The following is a 17,564-nucleotide window of genomic DNA, read 5'->3' on the forward strand; positions in this document are numbered from 1 at the left end:
TTGGAAGCTCTTCCGTCGGCCAATCGTGGCCTTTATTAAAAATTAAATTCAGTGTTTATATGTACACGTAAATAACACCAACACAACATCATCTACGTGATGTGTGTTTTTTTTTTATTATACACCAACAAATGTTTCTAAATATTTATTAAAAAAAAATTAATATAATAACCACAAGGTTATTTAAATAAATTATTAAAATATATTTCATTAGAAAGTTAATTAACGTGTTTATTTTGACAGCTCGACTAACATTTATGTAAATTAAACAAAAATTTATTTAACAAAAAAAAAAAATAACATAGGTTAAGTAACGTTTATTAATCCTTGAAAATATTTATCAGTGAAGTTTTAATTAAATTTAATTTTCATTTAAATTTATAAACAATTAGTGTTTGTTTTTTTTTTTATTTTTTTCGAAATAAAAAAGTATTTCTACTCCGAAATTTTGACGTGAGTTTGGTGGATATTTTTTTACAAGTGAATGTTTTTAAAATCTGTGTATTTTAATTTATTAATCAAAGACAAATAAAAAAAAAAAAAAGGGAAATGAATAAGGGTTTAATTGAATATTAATTAATTATTTTTTAATGAAACTTAAAAAGCGTAAGAGTTTTTGCGCGCAGTGCGTTAGTATGCCTGCAAAAGTGTCAAAAAAACTTGTTGGAATGATTATAAGGAATCGAAAAACCGTCATGAAAGATGGTGTCATAATGGTAATTAAAAAATTATAATTATTAATTAAAATTATATATTTGTAACAAGGAAAAATACGAGATTAATCTCCAAGTAATTTTAATCTGTTTTTTTTTTTTTTTTGAATTATCTGTTTAACCTTTATTCGTTAAAATTCAAGATAATGTAAAATATTATTATCAACAAATAAATAATTTATAATTAGATAACAAATGAAAAACAATGTTTGTCATAATTTTTTATACCAAAAATTATTAATAATAATAATACGAATTTAAAAAAATTACTCATTTTCTGACGTGTTCTATTTGATTTTTTTTTTCTTCAATTTTTTTTTTTTTTTATTTAATTTTATATATTATTTTTATTATATTTTTTTATCTTTACCTTATCAATTCCACCTGCGGTCATTTATGTTTTTTTATAAACGTCATTTTCAGGACAAAAAAAAATCAAATAATATAAAAATACACTAATGAATTTTGGAGTTAAAAAAATATTTTTTTTTTTCAAATTTATTCAACAATGAGATCATTATTTTCAAAAGTACGTACACAATTTATTTTTTATTATTTTTTTAAAATATTTATTTTTTAACATCTGGGCTATTATCAATTTTATTATTTGTCATATTTATAATTCGAAAAATAAAAGCTAGGTTATGTCAATCTTACTCATTCGATGCCTGAATTTGATCATGCTGTTCAAACAAATTTAAAAATACATACAACATTATCTTGTGTAAAAAAAAAAAAAAAAAAAGTGAATGTAAATATAAAAACACATGGTTAAAAAATGATCATTAATATTCATAAATATAATTTATATTTATTAGCTATTTTAAATTATAATTAAGAAATTAATTTTCAAATTTTTCTAAGGTTTTTTTTTTTCTTTATAGAAATGATTTTTTTTAATAATTAATTTTGCAGGCTGTTGGTTTATTTGATTTAACATTAATTCATGTGAGAATTTTCAATAATAAATAATGAAAATACATGCGCACATGGTATTGCTGATATTTGTAGAAAAAAAAATAAAAAGTGGGTGGTTGATTATAAAACAAGGTTTTCAGAGTAATGAGTAACTTAGTCGGTCGTCGATAACACCGCGAATGTGAACAATGTGAAAATTAGTGTTAAAATTAATTTAATCTACATCTTTTAATCAAGATGATGACAATGATGACAATGAAATTATTAACAGTAAAAAAATAAAAACACCATCTTGCCACGAAGCTCCAAAAAAAAATTTCCATCATGTTATATCTAAAAAGAAAAAAATCAATATAAAAAAAAAATAATACACTAATTTATCAATTAAAAAATATATAATTAATATTTGTTGATGATAGAAATAATAATGGCATTGTCAAAAAAAAATATCAAATCATAAAAAAAATATCATCAAAGTGTTACAAGCTTGATGACAATTTATTTTTTCATTCTTGTCATATTGTGAATTTTTTTTTTCATTGATTTTTGTTTTTATTATTTATTGTTATTATTTTATGAATATTTATTTAAAAATCCTAGAGACGATGATGATGATGATGTGGTGTCTTTAAGGATATTGATCGTGAAATTTTTTGTATAAAAAATAAAATACAAATAGTTGAATAAAAAGCGAAGTTTGTTTTTTAAAAATACACAAAGTAGCCTGGTGAAACCGGGTCACAGGGACTTTTAAAATGCGTTCGATATTTGATAACAACATTGCAGTATATATACACAATGCACCGAGTTAATATACACTATGAATGAAATATTATAATATACATTGAAGTTGTCAATACTCATCATGAGCCTTGATATATAAATATCCATATATTCAAGGTCATAATTATTTTATTTAATATTAATATTTTTTATAATTATTTCAAGTGTATAAATCATTATTTTATAAATGCGTCAGAGTATATAACTAGTGTGAAAGAAAAAAAAAATATATAATTATCTTGTTAATTAAACACTTGATTTATCAAACAAAAAAGTTGGCAGTAACCTTCGTTATGTTGATACAGCATCATCCACTTATAAACTATTTAAAAAAAATATAAAAATTTATAATTTAATTTTATAACGTCAATTTAAAATTTAATTTTAAAATGAAATAAATGAGGATTTAAATTTTAAACCAACAAGTGTGTTATCATTTTATCTTAGAAATAAAAAAATAAACACAAATGACAAGATGAAAAGTTTATTTAGTAAAATAAATTTACTGGGAAATTAAATTTAGAAAAATATAATAGAAAAAAGAATAGATAAATAGATGAATTTGATTTTAAATTATTGATGAAAAATTTAGGTGAAATATAAATTGAGACTGGTGAAATAAGTGTGTAAAAAGAAAGAGAAAAGGAAAATGAATATTGATAGTAATAGTGACAATAATTTATTGTATTAATTAAATATCGGTTAAGTGTCATGCCCCCAGGGGCTAAGGGCGGGGCAGAGGGACTTGATCCTTCTTGTTCCGCACTTCATATTAACCAAGAAATTGCTCCTGATCATCTGGGACCATCACTAAGTCTATTTCAAAGATGTTACAGACATCTCAAGGTCAGCAATTAATTTACCACGTTGACAAATTCATCATTTAACTAAAACAAAAACAACAACAAATATTCATAAAAAAAACCACAAAAAAAAATTCTTTTCAAATGTCTATCATCTTTTTTTTTTTTTTTCTATCATTCAGAGTCATTTCTATTAATTTTTTTCAATCTTTTTTCCAATTTCGAAAACTATTCATCAATGTTGATGACAATGTTTTTTCATTGTTTACTTATTTTTTTTTTCGATAAAATATTTTGTTATTATGTACATGTTAATGATAGTTAAAAAAAATTTTATATTATTGATTTATGATTACAGAGTTCAGGTGTTGGTGAAGCAAGTGTTTACCATGCATTAGTTGTAATTTTTTTAGAATTTTTTGCATGGGGATTATTGACAATGCCAATAATATCAACACTAAATGAAACATTTCCAGATCATACATTTTTAATGAATGGTCTAATAATGGGAATAAAAGGAATATTATCATTTTTATCAGCACCATTAATTGGTGCATTATCAGATGTATGGGGAAGAAAATTTTTTTTATTAATAACTGTTGCATTTACATGTGCACCAATACCACTTATGAGTATAAATACATGGTGGTTTTTTGCAATGATATCAATAAGTGGAGTATTTGCATGTACATTCTCAGTTGTATTTGCATATGTTGCTGATGTTACTGAAGAAAATCAACGTTCACTTGCTTATGGATTGGTAATTATCAATATATTATTATTAATTTTTTAATATTTAATTTAATGACCCTTGTTTTGATTGTTAGGTATCAGCAACATTTGCAGCAAGTATGGTTATTAGTCCAGCACTTGGTGCATGGACAATGAGTACATATGGTGAAAATTTAACAGTCACATTGGCAACAGCAATAGCTATACTAGATGTTTTTTTTATTCTTGTCGCAGTGCCAGAAAGTTTACCAGAAAAATCAAGACCACCTGTTCCAATTTCATGGGAACAAGCTGATCCTTTTGCTGCATTAGGAAAGGTAAATCAATAATTTACTCAAATACATTTTTTATATATTTATATTAATTTTTTTATTTTATTATTTAGGTTGGCAAAGATCACACAATCATGATGCTATGTGTGACTGTATTTTTAAGTTATTTACCTGAAGCTGGTCAATACAGTTGTATATTTGTATATCTTAAATTAGCAATGGGTTTTACTGAAGCAATGGTTGCTGTATTTATTGCTGTTGTTGGAATATTAAGTGTATGTGCACAAATATTTTTGGGTCCATTGATGAAAGGACTTGGTGGTGGAAAAAATGTTATAATGCTTGGTTTATTATTTGAAATGTTGGAATTAATGTGGTACGGTTTTGGCTCACAAACATGGTAAATAACAATTTTTAATTAAATAATTTAATATTACTTCAACAAAAAAATACAATTATTATAAAGCAATTTATTTTTTTTTTTTTCGATATACTTTGCGCATATCCTTGAAATAATTACGTGGCATTTAGTCTAATTTTTTTTTCTCTACTTTATATTTTCTTGACAAGCATGAATAATATTTTTATATTGATTAAAAAATTAATATATAAATTCATATTTGTCGAGAAAGAAAGAAGGAGATATTGTTGTTATTTTATTTGTATTTTATTTCGAATGAAAAAATGTAATTTAATTAAAATGAATTTTTGATTAAACTTGTTTTCAGGATGATGTGGGCTGCAGGTATATTGGCATCAGTTGCAAGTATAACATATCCTGCAATATCAGCATTTGTGTCAATGCATTCAGATGCAGATAAACAAGGCTTAGTACAAGGAATGGTAACAGGCATGCGAGGTCTCTGCAATGGCCTTGGCCCAGCAATGTTTGGTGTTATATTTTATTTATTTCATGTTGATCTTAATCTTAATTTTAATAAAACATCAATAAATACAATTAATCGAACGTCGATACACTCAAATGACGTTGCACCAGAGGTAATTTGTTTGTTTTTTTAATTTATTTAAATATTTTTCAGCAAGTTTTAATTTGTTAATTGATCTTTTTTTTTTGTTTTAGCTTATGCCTGGACCTCCTTTTGTCTTTGGTGCACTTTTAGTTATAGGCGCATTATTAGTTGCTGCATTTATACCAGATTCAAATTCAACAACTGGTCCATTGCATCATCATACTTCCACATCACGGAGGCCATCCGGTAAATACGCCTATCAAAAATGTACGTTTTATATTTACCACCTTTTTTATTTTTTTTTTTTAAATAAAAAATTTTAAAGAATTATTATTTTTAAGAATGCTTATGGTGGTGGATTAATATTTTGCTATTATTTTATACTTTTTTTGTTATTATTTTGTCTAAATTTTAGTATTATTTTATGTTTATTTTGAATTATATTTTTATTTATTTATTTATCATTTATAAATTGGTGTTTTTGTTTTTTTTTTCTCTTTTTTTTTGGATCATTGTTTCAGGTTTATCATTAGATGTACATTATGATGCTGATGGTCTTGGTAATGATGGAAAAAAAGTTGGAGCATTATCACCTCTAGTCGACAATTGTAAATCAGCAGCACTTTAGCTGTCGATTAATTGATTTTTAAATTAATTAATTTGACTATTTAATATTGTGACAGCACACAGTGTTTTAAAATATCCAAACAACAATTAACAAGGATATAATATGCTGTTAAAAAATTAACAAGGCATTAATGTTAAAGTGATAATGTCGTGATGAAAATTTATGAAAAGCAATTTTTACTTGTTTTATTCTAAACTGTGTGTAAATATAGTTTTGGATATTTTTTTTTTTTCTTTTTTTTTTAAGAAAACTAATAAGATTTAACGAAATAATGACTGACTATTGTTGTTGTGAAAAATAAATTAATCAGTCATTAGAAAAAGATAAATAAATTTGTTAAATAAAATAGAAAAAAAGAAAAAAAAAAAAAAATGATACAATAACAGCAACGAAAGAACATTTATTAATGCAAGTTGACAGTATTTTCGTTAAAAATATATAAAAAAATACAAAAAAAAAAAAAAAAGAGAAAACTAAAACAATCTAAAATACTTGATTATTTAATGAGATAAAATAGTAAACAGTTCAATTAATTTATTTATTGTTATTTTACATTAATAACTATTTTATGTTTTTATTTTTTATTTTCTACTAAAATCAAATACCTCAATCTTCACGTTTTAAAATCGTAAAAGCCTGTTAATAATTAATTATTTTTCAAATTAAATTTACTCACTTTTTATTTTTATTTTATCGGCACTATCAACAATTGTTGAAAACATTTATCAATGCCAAAGATCGAATTATGATCTGTAATTTTCATCAGATCACTTTATTTTTAATTATTTTCTTTTTTTTTTTTTTTTAATTTTTCAATGTAAAGTTATTTATAGTAAAAAAAAAAAAAACAGAGTCAATGTGCAAAAATCCTGTATATTAAATGAAAATAAAATTAAATAAAAAAAGGATCTTTGAGCTAAAAGTGCCACTGTAAATTAGAATAAATAATTAATTTTTTTTTTTTTTTTTTCATTTCTCTAATTTCTTTTTTTTAAAAAAAACGAAAGATATAAAAAAAAAAACCTATCTTCATAGAAGATAAAATTAAATTTATTTTCGCAAAATTTTAAAAATTGTTGTATATCAATTGAACAACAAATAAAAATAAAAAAATCGTTTAATAATAAATGGCGAAAATTTGGCGATAGAAATTAATAACGAATGTGACATACAAAAAAAATGTGAAATTAAATGATGAAAAAATTAAAAATATTATTAAATAAGAAGAATGTGATGCCTAGTAAAAAAAAAAAAAATAAAAAAATAGTGCTCAGTTATGAAAAAAAATAAATAAAAAACTGAAATATTGAGCCAGTGTTAATGTAAGAATTCAAAGTACAGCTTCAATAAATTATTTTTAAGATAAAGTATCTATGTTTAATGAATTGATATTATTTTCCTTTGTTTGAACATACTGAATTATTATTTGAAAAAAAATATCGAGCTCTCTGATATGTCGGCCGATATTGCACATCCCTATCCTAATCATCCTGCCTGGAAGGATTATTTTCGATTCTTTTTCTCTCCTTTTTCTTGATTTTTCTTTGAGGAATTTGCAGGTGACTGGTAGCCATACACGTGCATACACGGCCTTGTCGACAAGTTACTGCATTTTTCTCACACGTGGTCTAGCAATTCACCAACAAAAAAAAAATCTTATATATTGTTTAAACAATTAGTATTGACAACTGTTAAAAAAATTTTTTTCAATATAAAAAAATAAAAAATGAGTGCAATTTTAAGAAATACATTGCGTTTTGTTGGCACAGCAAAATGTGCTACAAATGATTCAACAAAATATTTACAAACCATGCCGCACATGGCTAATCGTTTAAATGATTTATTGGCATTAAATGGACCAAATTATCTTCACCATCAATCGAAAAGATTATATCTTAATACTCGAGGTAATAAATAATTCATTTTTTTTTTTTTATAAATTAATTGTTTAAATAATTTTTTAATTAATGAAATTCATCTTTTATTCGTGGCTCAATAAGTAATCACGTGTATATTTTGATTAACTTTGGTTAACAAAAAAATATTTATTTACTTTTTGAACAAATTAAATTATTTAATTATTCAAGAAAAATATAAGCCTGTATAAATTACTAAATCATGGATTAAAAAAAAAATAACATCTATTATTTATTTATTCAGTTTAAATATTTTTAAAATTGTCATTATTTAAGAATTCTTATTTTTATACAGACACAAACAACAAATTGGCTTATTTTGAGAAATCCTCAAATGTTGGTCATTTTATTGTATCACTTAATAGTGGCAAAATAAGATTATTAACAGACGAATTATTCGGACGTCAGAAAAAGTAAGTGGAATATTGATAAATATTAAATAATAATTTTGTCTCATGATAAAATTTATACTTTCCATCAAATAATCATGACAAATATATCAAAATATGATAAAAAATAGCACACGTTTCAAAGACTACTAGATGTTAAGCATCTGGTAAAAAAAAAAAAAAATTGACTGTTAATAATAAAATATACATTATTAATAATATTTTTATAATTATTATTTTCCAGTATTACTTTGCCTTCCACATTTATCACTAAACTTAATGGAATGACGATTGAACCTGAAAGCCATGAAAAAAAAGAAGAAGAAGAAGAAGAAACATCATACAATTTTGGTGGAGTGAATGTATCACTTGATGATGGTAAATTAAAATTACAAAGACAAGATACTGGTGAAAGGTTAATTGAATTTTAATACGATTTTTTGATAATTGCATAGCGATTTATTGTTAATTTTTTTTTAAGTAAAAAAAAATGGGCTATCATTAATTTCGATTAATTATCTATATATTTATAATAAACTGTTGATGACAAATATACATTATAATTAATAGTATTATTTTTATTTTACAGTTTAATTTTGCCTATCATAATCAGCCCTGATCAGCCCGGAAAAAAGATTAAACTTGGAAGCCATAAACCTGAAAGCAAAGAAGAAGAAGAAGAAGAAGAAACATCATTCAATGTTGGTGAATTGGATGTATCACTTGATGATGGTAAATTAAAATTACAAGTAAAAAATACTGGTGAAACGTAAGTTAAATTTTAAAACTATTTTTTGATAATTAAATATATTTATTATTAATTTTTTACTAAGTAAAAAAAATGTCCTATCATTAATTTTGATTAATTATTTATATTTCTAATTAACTGTTGATGACATATGTGCACATTATTATTTATTAATTATTAATAATATTATCTTTATTTTACAGTTTTATTTTGAGTCATGCATTTCACATTGAAGCTCAAAGAAAGCCACCTAAGACTTTGGAAGATGGTAGTATAGAAGTACTTAATTCACCGATGTATTTGTGTCAATGCCTGATATGTGGTCCTAAAATAAAAACAAAAACAGGATTGCGTGGATTTTCGTAAGTAAAAAAAACTACTTGTTACAGATGATTATTAATTTATATCTTTAATGAACTGTTTTTATTAAAAATTTACATTATTAATAATATTATTATTACCTTACAGTACGCCTTACACACGCAAGTCTACTTCACGACTCAGCTATATAACTCCATGGCACTCTGAAACTCAGTATAAACTCCATCGGCCAGAGTTTAGAAAAAAGTTACTTGAATATAAGTATCGAGCACAAGAAGATGATGATGATGAATTGTAAGTTGAATATTAATCAGTTATTTTAAATCAATTAATTGTTTTTTAAAATTATTCAGTTAATATATTTATTATTAAGTATAATAAAATTATCCATTATGATTATTTATTTAGAACTGTTGCTCCAAATAAATGTGGAGAAATGAAACTACAATTTCCAATGGATGTGTCACTTGAAGGAGCTCGAAATGTAATAAAAATAAGAAGTAGTGATGATTTGTAAGTTGAATATTATTTAATAAATTTGAATCAATTTTTTGATTATTAAAATTATCCAATTATCATATTATTAATGTTCTATTAAAGGATAAAGATTGACTTATTAAAGATTTATTGTTTTACAGTTTAAATTTCTATCACACAGTTGATATTAAAGCTTACCATGAATATAATGCAAATAATTTAAAAAATAGAACATCAAAAATTGGTAAATTTGCGATACAACTCGAAAGTGGTGATCTATTAATTGAAGCACGGGAACCTTGTGATAGAAGGTAAATTGAATATTAATCAATAATTTTAAACCTTTTTATTTTATTTGAATTATTGATTAATATATTTATTAAGTATTATCAATAGAAATAAAATGATTCTATAATAAACTGTTGATAAAAAATATCTATTATTAATAATATTTTTTATTTTACAGAATAAACATGAAGCAAGAAGTCCGCATTATAGTTGACTTGGATAATGCAGTACCACGTATTTGTGTTGAGCCTTATGTAATGACAAGTTATTCGTTCTAATTATGTTTTAACAACTAAAAAGTTATATTTATCATAGAAATTCTAAAATTAAAAAAAAGAAATCCAATAAAAACCAGAAGATTCATATTTTATTTTTATAAAATTCAAGTTTTATTTTCATAATGAAAAAAAAATTTAAATACTTGAAAAAAAAAAAAACAAAATTAAAAACCAATAACAATAAAATAACTATATTTTTTTTGTTTTTTTATAATAATTCATTGTGATTGTATTTGTGGACAAGAGCCACTTTGTTGCCACAATTCAATAGCTTTATTAACAACAAGTTCCGAAGTTTCTTCATTTATCTGCAGAAAAAAAACAATCCAATTACAAAACAAATCAACTTAGTAAATAAAATAATAAATATATTTTTACATATGTTATTGTATCTAGTACTCCATCCATGCTCTCACAGAGAAGCAATGATCTTTTAAATGTCATCAAAATAACAACAGCAACATATATTAAAATTTTATAAGCTCCAACAGCAATTTTGTCCCAAATTCTATTCATAAATAAATAAACCAATTAACACATAATTATTTATTAATTATTAATTAATAAAAATAGCTTTAAATTACTTTGGTATTGATGTATTGCTAATTGTACCAGCAAAACAAGAACAAAACCAATCATCAAATGGTATATTATTTAATGCATCTAATTTTAGCAAATGTTTATATAAATCTGTATCTTCTTTATCTAATAATGTAAATGTACATTCAAATAGTTTTCTAATATCATTATGAAAATTTTCAATATGATCTAAAAAACCACGTAGTATCCAATACATATCAACCATATTATCATAATTTTGATCACCTTCCATTATGTGCCATAAACTTTCAGCCATTCTATTCATTGATCTATATTAAAAATAAAATAAATATACTTTTAATATTAATTAACATTTACTAATTAATATATTTACCTAAATAATGGTGTTTCTAATTGTGTTGTCATTTCAATTTTAGCTCTTCTTGTACGTAATAACCACATTGTTAAATATACCTGATGTGGTTTTGTTGTTTCATTGACTATTTTTGTTTTATTTAATGCACCACGTAAATCATGAAATTCCATTTTTCTTTGTTTAGCAATAAATTCATCACTTTCAGTATATATTGGTGTTATACCTAGTAATAATTTCCATACAAAATTACGATGTGTTACTGGTACAGTAAATCTAAGACAAAAATATTTTAATTTTGCTTTGTCATATGGACGATCTTTTAGCAATATTTCTAATGATTTTTTTTCCTCAACACTTCGAAAACCAACCTGTAATTTTATTAATTAATAAAAGCAATTATTAGAGTATTATTTTACACATATTTTTATATGCATTTGTTGTTTTATTTTTGTTTGACAAGTGTTGATTATAAATAAATAAAAAATTTACCTTTTCATAATACGAAGAACGAAAATTTCTTTCATCTGTCATGGTTGTTATATAAATATTAAAAATATATTGTAAATAGTAAAATAAAAAAATAATAAATCTTAAGATTATATTTATTGTAATAAAACAATTGTCAAGTATTTCACTCTCTTTTTATTGAGGTTATGTTTAAAACTTTAAGCATGCGTAAATAAAATTTGACAGCAGTGGGGAATTAATTTAAAATAACAATGTATTCAATGTAAAAAAAATAAAATGAAATTGTACATTATATATTTTTATTAATGATTAATGAATAAAAAAATTGTAATTAATAAATGGAATTAAATTGAATGTACTTATGAGGGTTTAGGCTGTATTAGTTGGAGTGAATTTTGGGCTACTTGTTGTTGTTGATTGTAAATAAACATTCGCCGCCATCTTTACAGCTATCAGCTGATATTGACAGAATGACAGCTGACAGATTAGATGGTTGGACTGGATCGGACTGGACTGAACCGAATAATAACAAAATTTTACCGTAGAATTTGAATCAACTCCGATGTACTCTGATTTTTTTTTTTTTTTTGCGATATTATTAACAACAGTATTTATTTATATATTGTTGTAAATATTTAGCTAAATTAGTCAGCTAGATTAGACAAACAAAAATAAATGTCAAAAATAAAAAACAAAAATTAAAACTTGGCTCCAAGCAAAAATAAGCAGTGTAATTTTTGTTATAACTTTAACATAATTAATAATTTTTATATTCCATAAATTATCTATTAATACCAAACAAAAAAAAAAAAAACATTTAATTTTTCATTTATTTATTTGTTATACATTGTAATACATTGTAATAATTTTCTTAACAAAAATAGAAAAAATGTAACAAATTTTTTTTAAAAATAATTAAAGAAAAAAAAAAAAATATTAATTATATTTTTAAACAAAATTTTAAAATTACTGTGTGTTTAAAGTTGTTGATTCATTCCCAATTATTATTCGTTAAAGAAAAAAAAAATAATCAAATGTATGATATAAAAAATTACTTTATATAAATTTTAAACAGAAAAAAAAAAAATCTCAATTTTGTTTACTCTTTTTCACGATTGATTTAAAATCATTACACCATTAGCTATGAATTTTGTCAAAGAGTAAGGTGATTAATATCTTAAACAAATCAATAAAATAAAAATAATTATAAAATTTAATTACTAATATTTATAGCAAAAAAATGATGTTTATTATGGTAATGCAAATGAGGCATGTGATTCAACAAAATTAATAGAATCAACAAATATTATAACGTGGTTACCATCATGGTCTTCAAAGTCTTGTCGTAGTTGTATTTGTCAATGTGTTGATGATCGTCTTGATACCAACAACAAAACAATTCGACATTCAGTTGCATGTGATCCAATACAAGTGATAACATGTTAAGTATACCAACTGTTACTAAAGATCGAATGATTCACATTCAGCTGAGAAAAGCTAAACTCTTGCCATTGGGTAAAATTAATGAAACAAGTGAAAGATAGATACCATTACCGAAATATGAATATCAAAATAATTTTCCAAGTGTGGCTTTTTATCCAAATGGTACACGACATTCATTGATAGCAAATAGAAATTCTATAATTATCTAAAAGAACGTTGCAGATAAAATATGTCTGCAAGTATTAATTCTCGATGAAAAATATTTATTAACTGGTATGTAAATATTTTAAAATACAATAAAAACAATAAAAACATTATCATTATTATTAATTTATTTAATTTTAGGATGCATTTGGCTTTTTAACAATACGGACGAACATTGTTTTAATAATATTAAATGCTGAATTTATATGATGGAAAATGATGCAAATCTTATGATAACACAACAAAAAATATATAAAATTATTAATAAAAATAATAAATTGTTATGTTTCATTTAACATTTTGTTTATATTACATAACTGAATTGAAATTAAACACAATTTAAAACAAATGTACAAGATTCAGAGGAAAATCAATATATAAAAATTGGAGAAACAGACTTGATCAAGGATGCTTCACAAACAACTTTTCCATTCATCGATCTTCAAGAAGTTACCACTGAACGAAGTGCACTATTAGCTGGTACTTCATGTTTTATCTTCATGTTTTATCAAGTTGTTCTTTATAATATGATTCAGTACCAGCTATTAGTGCACTTGGTTTAGTAGTAACTTCTTGAAGATCGATGAATGGAAAAGTTGTTTGTGAAGCATCCTTGATCAAGTCTGTTTCTCCAATTTTTATATATTGATTCTCCTCTGAATCTTGTACATTTGTTTTAAATCTAAGTGGATCATCAGGTTGATTTAATTTCAATTCAGTTATGTAATATAAACAAAATGTTAAATGAAACATAAAAATTTATTATTTTTAATTAATAATTTTATATATTTTATATTACGGTTGTGTTTGTTGTTTATCATAAGATTTTCTAGTCATCATTTTTCCTGTATCATAATTAAATTCAGCATAATTTGTATCAATATTAAAACAATGTTTTTCGTCTTCATTAGTATTGTTAAAATACATTGCATTAAATCTCATACCTAAAATTAAATATATTAATAATAATGATAATTTTTTTATTGTTTTTATTGTATTTTAAAATAATTACATACCAGTTAATGAATATTTTTCATCGGGAATTAATGCTTGCAGACGTATTTTATCTGCAAAGGTCATTTGGATAGTTCCAAAATATCTGTTTGCCTATTTTTTAAAAAAATAAAAAACATTATAAAATAAATTAATTATAATTTAAAACAATTGGTGTACTCAATTTGTCACCACTTGTATTAGGCCACATGTAACTGAATGCTTGAATTGTTTTGTTGTTGGTATCAAGTCGATCGTCCAAACATTGACAAAAATTATTGTCCTTATTTTTAATCCAATGATAGTTTCTTGCACTTTTACTATCATTTTTTTGCTATAAATATTAATGATTAAATTTTATAATCAATTTGATTTTATTAATTTGTTTGTTTAAATTATTAATCAACTCTTTGACAAACATCATTTGTACAACCAGTAATTTTATCTTGACAAATTGTTTCGTATTGTTTGAAATTATTTTTTGTTTTTTCACATTTTTCTTCATTTTTGGGTTTAAAATTTTCTTGATTTGTTACAAATGCATTAACAAAGTTAGCAAATCCAGCATATGTTAAATCTAAAATAAAATCACAGATTAATATATTTTTATAAAATTAATTTAATATATTTTTTGTTAATTTTTTAAATAGATTTCAAAACACTAATGACCACTAATGACTTGATAAAATATAATTTTAAAAAAAATCTATTTCTATCAATAACTTAACAATACATATAAAAAACCAAGTTCAAAAAATTATTTTTTAAATTTATAAATAATATACCTTTTTGTTATTCAATTGGATCACATCGACGGACAAAATTCGGCATAACAGCAAAACTTGTTGCTTCATTATGAACAATTTCTTTGTACAATGAAAATAATTGATTCTGTGATGATAATTTCATAGAACATATTATCATAATATCTCTCTATTAAAAAACAAAATTAAATAATATTATTTATCAAATTAAATTAACAATAGAATAATTGTTTTTTTTACCTTAAATATATTTTCGTAATTATTTTCTAATAACGTTATTTTTTCTGGCTTTTTATTTTTAAAAAATAATTCCGACATATTTCCAACAAAATACCTTCTGGAAAATTGTCTATTAATGATATTATTTGTTCACTTTCAGCATCAATAGATAATGTTTGATTATTTTTTAATTATAGCGTGACCATTTTTTTTTTATATAACATTCTAATAATATATTTATGACCTTTTTCTTGTTTGCGTGGTAACTCGTGTGATATAATAAATTATTTATGTAATCTGTATTAAAAGCATAAATATATTTGATATCAATTCAGAGATTTTGTTTAATTTTTTTTTTTAATATTACATATGTATATCCTGATTAATCAGGTTTATCAAATTTTTTACTCACATCTTCGCCAGCTCATGCAATTGTTATAACACTTGAAATGAAACTAATTGCATCAATAGCTACTTTGCCATATGCAGCAGGTGATGAAGAAACTTTTGACAAAGTCACGAATAATATAAAATATTTTCCCAGGTAGAAATAAGAGTCAATTTTTTGACTTCTCCTATCAAATTAACATGTAAAGTCAAAAAGTGACCTCAAATTGACTCTAATTTCTACCTGGGAATTAAATATATTTAATTAAATATATGTAACGTGTGGATTTTATTTAAAAAAAATACTTTTAAAATAAAATAAAATACAATTTTTACTGTGGTTTGTGAGGTGGCAAAGCCACGTCAGTAATAAATATGTTTAGCAAATGTATTTTAATTTATAAAGAAACACCTAATTAACAATGTTCCGCGACAGGTAAATGTGGTGGGAACATCGGAAGATGCGCAGAATCATTTCGTCTCGTTACATCACTCCACATCACCTCATACATCACCCCTTTTTTTTGTCTATTTTTGATATTAAATTAAAAATATAAAAAAAAATTATATAATATAATATTTCGATGAGCCCTAGGGCTATATACATAACATACATAGTTATATAATGCACATAAAAACAATTTAAAATGACAAAACTAAAATCAACGCATGACAAATTAAAATATCTTTTATTTAAACTTTACTTTGACCTTGAAAATTCCTTTAAATTACTAACAAATAATAAAATATTTATATTATTAATTTATTATTTATATTTTTATCATAATTGATTTTTATTTGTTAAAAATTTTTAATATAAATAAATTAATTATAATTGTAATATAAATATTTTATTTGTTTTTTTTAAAAAGACAAATTAATTAATTTATTTTAAAAATAATATATATTAACTTTGACAGAGTTTTTAAAATATCAAAAATTTATAGTCTTCAAAGCCCAGCTGGTAGAAAAAATCTCTCCGGATTTTTACGTAATTGAGACTTCCGGAGATATTTACGGAGTAATCTCCACACTACTTTCATAAAATCTCCGAATTTTTTTCGGAATTTTCGCTCAAAAAAACCAACAAAAAAAAATAGAAAAATCAATAAAAAAAACCAGAAATAAGAGTTTACATATGTATACGAAAAATAAAAGAGGAATTTTTTTCCAAAAAAATCCGGAGAAAATCCAAAAAAAACTACGGAGAAATATCTCCAGAAGTTTCAATTATGTAGAAATCCGGAGAAAATCCGGAGAAATTGTGTAAGGAGTGGTAAATGTAAATTGAATTTGATTAATTTTTGATTTGCAAATAGTAAATAGTAAAATTTTCAAGACATTTTCGAACAGAAATTGGGTTATAAACTGATTTTTTGGACGCACTAAATTTATACCCATTACACTTGATTTTTATTTGTTGCATGATGACCTTCATTTTCGAATTTAAACATGCATTTTTATTCAATTTTTTCAATTCTAAATAAATTGCATTTAAATAACGATCATTGTCTTCTTCTTTATAATTAATTAAATTTCCACACTCATCATAAAATTTAGATACAAATTTTTCTAAATCATTTTTATAAATATCATAAATTTCTTGTTCAGTAAATCCAAATAGTGTTGCAAATCTTTCATCTAAAGTTAAATATTCAACTTCATTACAACCTGAGAAAATATCAGTTGAAGAAGTTGGTATAATTCCATCAAACAATACTGCGGTCATACTCATCATTTTGATTTTCATTATTCATGTTTTGTAATCCATTATCAAATTTAGCAGCTGTTTTTGTTGTTGATGTAGAAAAATTCAAGTTTATAATAGGATATTTCTTCCACTTGTATTTATTTTCTTCGTTTCCAATTTTTAGTGATTTTAATATTGGCATAATTACACAATAACAAATAGATATTATCAGCCATGTGAACA

General features: G+C 23.3%; 2 protein-coding genes and 1 long non-coding RNA gene across 6 annotated transcripts; 1 reads left to right on the forward strand and 2 right to left on the reverse strand.

The window, feature by feature from the left end:
- Window positions 1-104: 104 nt before the first annotated feature.
- Window positions 105-7,190, forward strand: LOC122849698 (hippocampus abundant transcript 1 protein-like). Of its 3 annotated transcripts, none has more exons than XM_044148476.1 (7): window positions 105-716; window positions 3,576-3,977; window positions 4,045-4,266; window positions 4,335-4,621; window positions 4,950-5,220; window positions 5,303-5,459; window positions 5,714-6,299. In XM_044148476.1, the coding sequence occupies exons 1-7, from the start codon at window positions 591-593 to the stop codon at window positions 5,818-5,820; spliced, it is 1,572 nt and encodes a 523-aa protein (XP_044004411.1). In that variant the 5' UTR covers window positions 105-590; the 3' UTR covers window positions 5,821-6,299. The 3 variants fall into 3 exon arrangements, with proteins under 3 accessions (XP_044004411.1, XP_044004409.1, XP_044004410.1); XM_044148474.1 differs by lacking the exon at window positions 105-716 and adding an exon at window positions 1,763-3,260 and having other exon boundaries at window positions 5,714-7,190; XM_044148475.1 differs by lacking the exon at window positions 105-716 and adding an exon at window positions 2,958-3,260 and having other exon boundaries at window positions 5,303-5,438; window positions 5,714-6,306.
- Window positions 7,191-10,322: 3,132 nt separating this feature from the next.
- LOC122849700 (TBC1 domain family member 7-like) lies at window positions 10,323-12,052 on the reverse strand. Of its 2 annotated transcripts, none has more exons than XM_044148479.1 (5): window positions 11,643-12,052; window positions 11,172-11,426; window positions 10,822-11,106; window positions 10,616-10,745; window positions 10,323-10,545 (listed from the first exon to the last, which is right to left on the reverse strand). In XM_044148479.1, exons 1-5 carry the CDS (start codon window positions 11,675-11,677, stop codon window positions 10,456-10,458), a joined length of 795 nt encoding a protein of 264 aa, XP_044004414.1. In that variant the 5' UTR covers window positions 11,678-12,052; the 3' UTR covers window positions 10,323-10,455. The 2 variants fall into 2 exon arrangements, with proteins under 2 accessions (XP_044004414.1, XP_044004413.1); XM_044148478.1 differs by having other exon boundaries at window positions 10,325-10,545; window positions 11,172-11,521.
- A 2,336-nt stretch (window positions 12,053-14,388) lies between these two features.
- On the reverse strand, window positions 14,389-15,983 carry LOC122849701. The gene is made up of 4 exons (XR_006373594.1): window positions 15,657-15,983; window positions 15,266-15,541; window positions 15,047-15,194; window positions 14,389-14,838 (listed from the first exon to the last, which is right to left on the reverse strand). It is a non-coding gene; the product is annotated as an uncharacterized LOC122849701 (long non-coding RNA).
- Window positions 15,984-17,564: the final 1,581 nt, after the last annotated feature.

Source organism: Aphidius gifuensis, linkage group LG2, assembly GCF_014905175.1.
Source record: "Aphidius gifuensis isolate YNYX2018 linkage group LG2, ASM1490517v1, whole genome shotgun sequence".
Classification (NCBI taxonomy): Eukaryota; Metazoa; Arthropoda; class Insecta; order Hymenoptera; family Braconidae; genus Aphidius; species Aphidius gifuensis.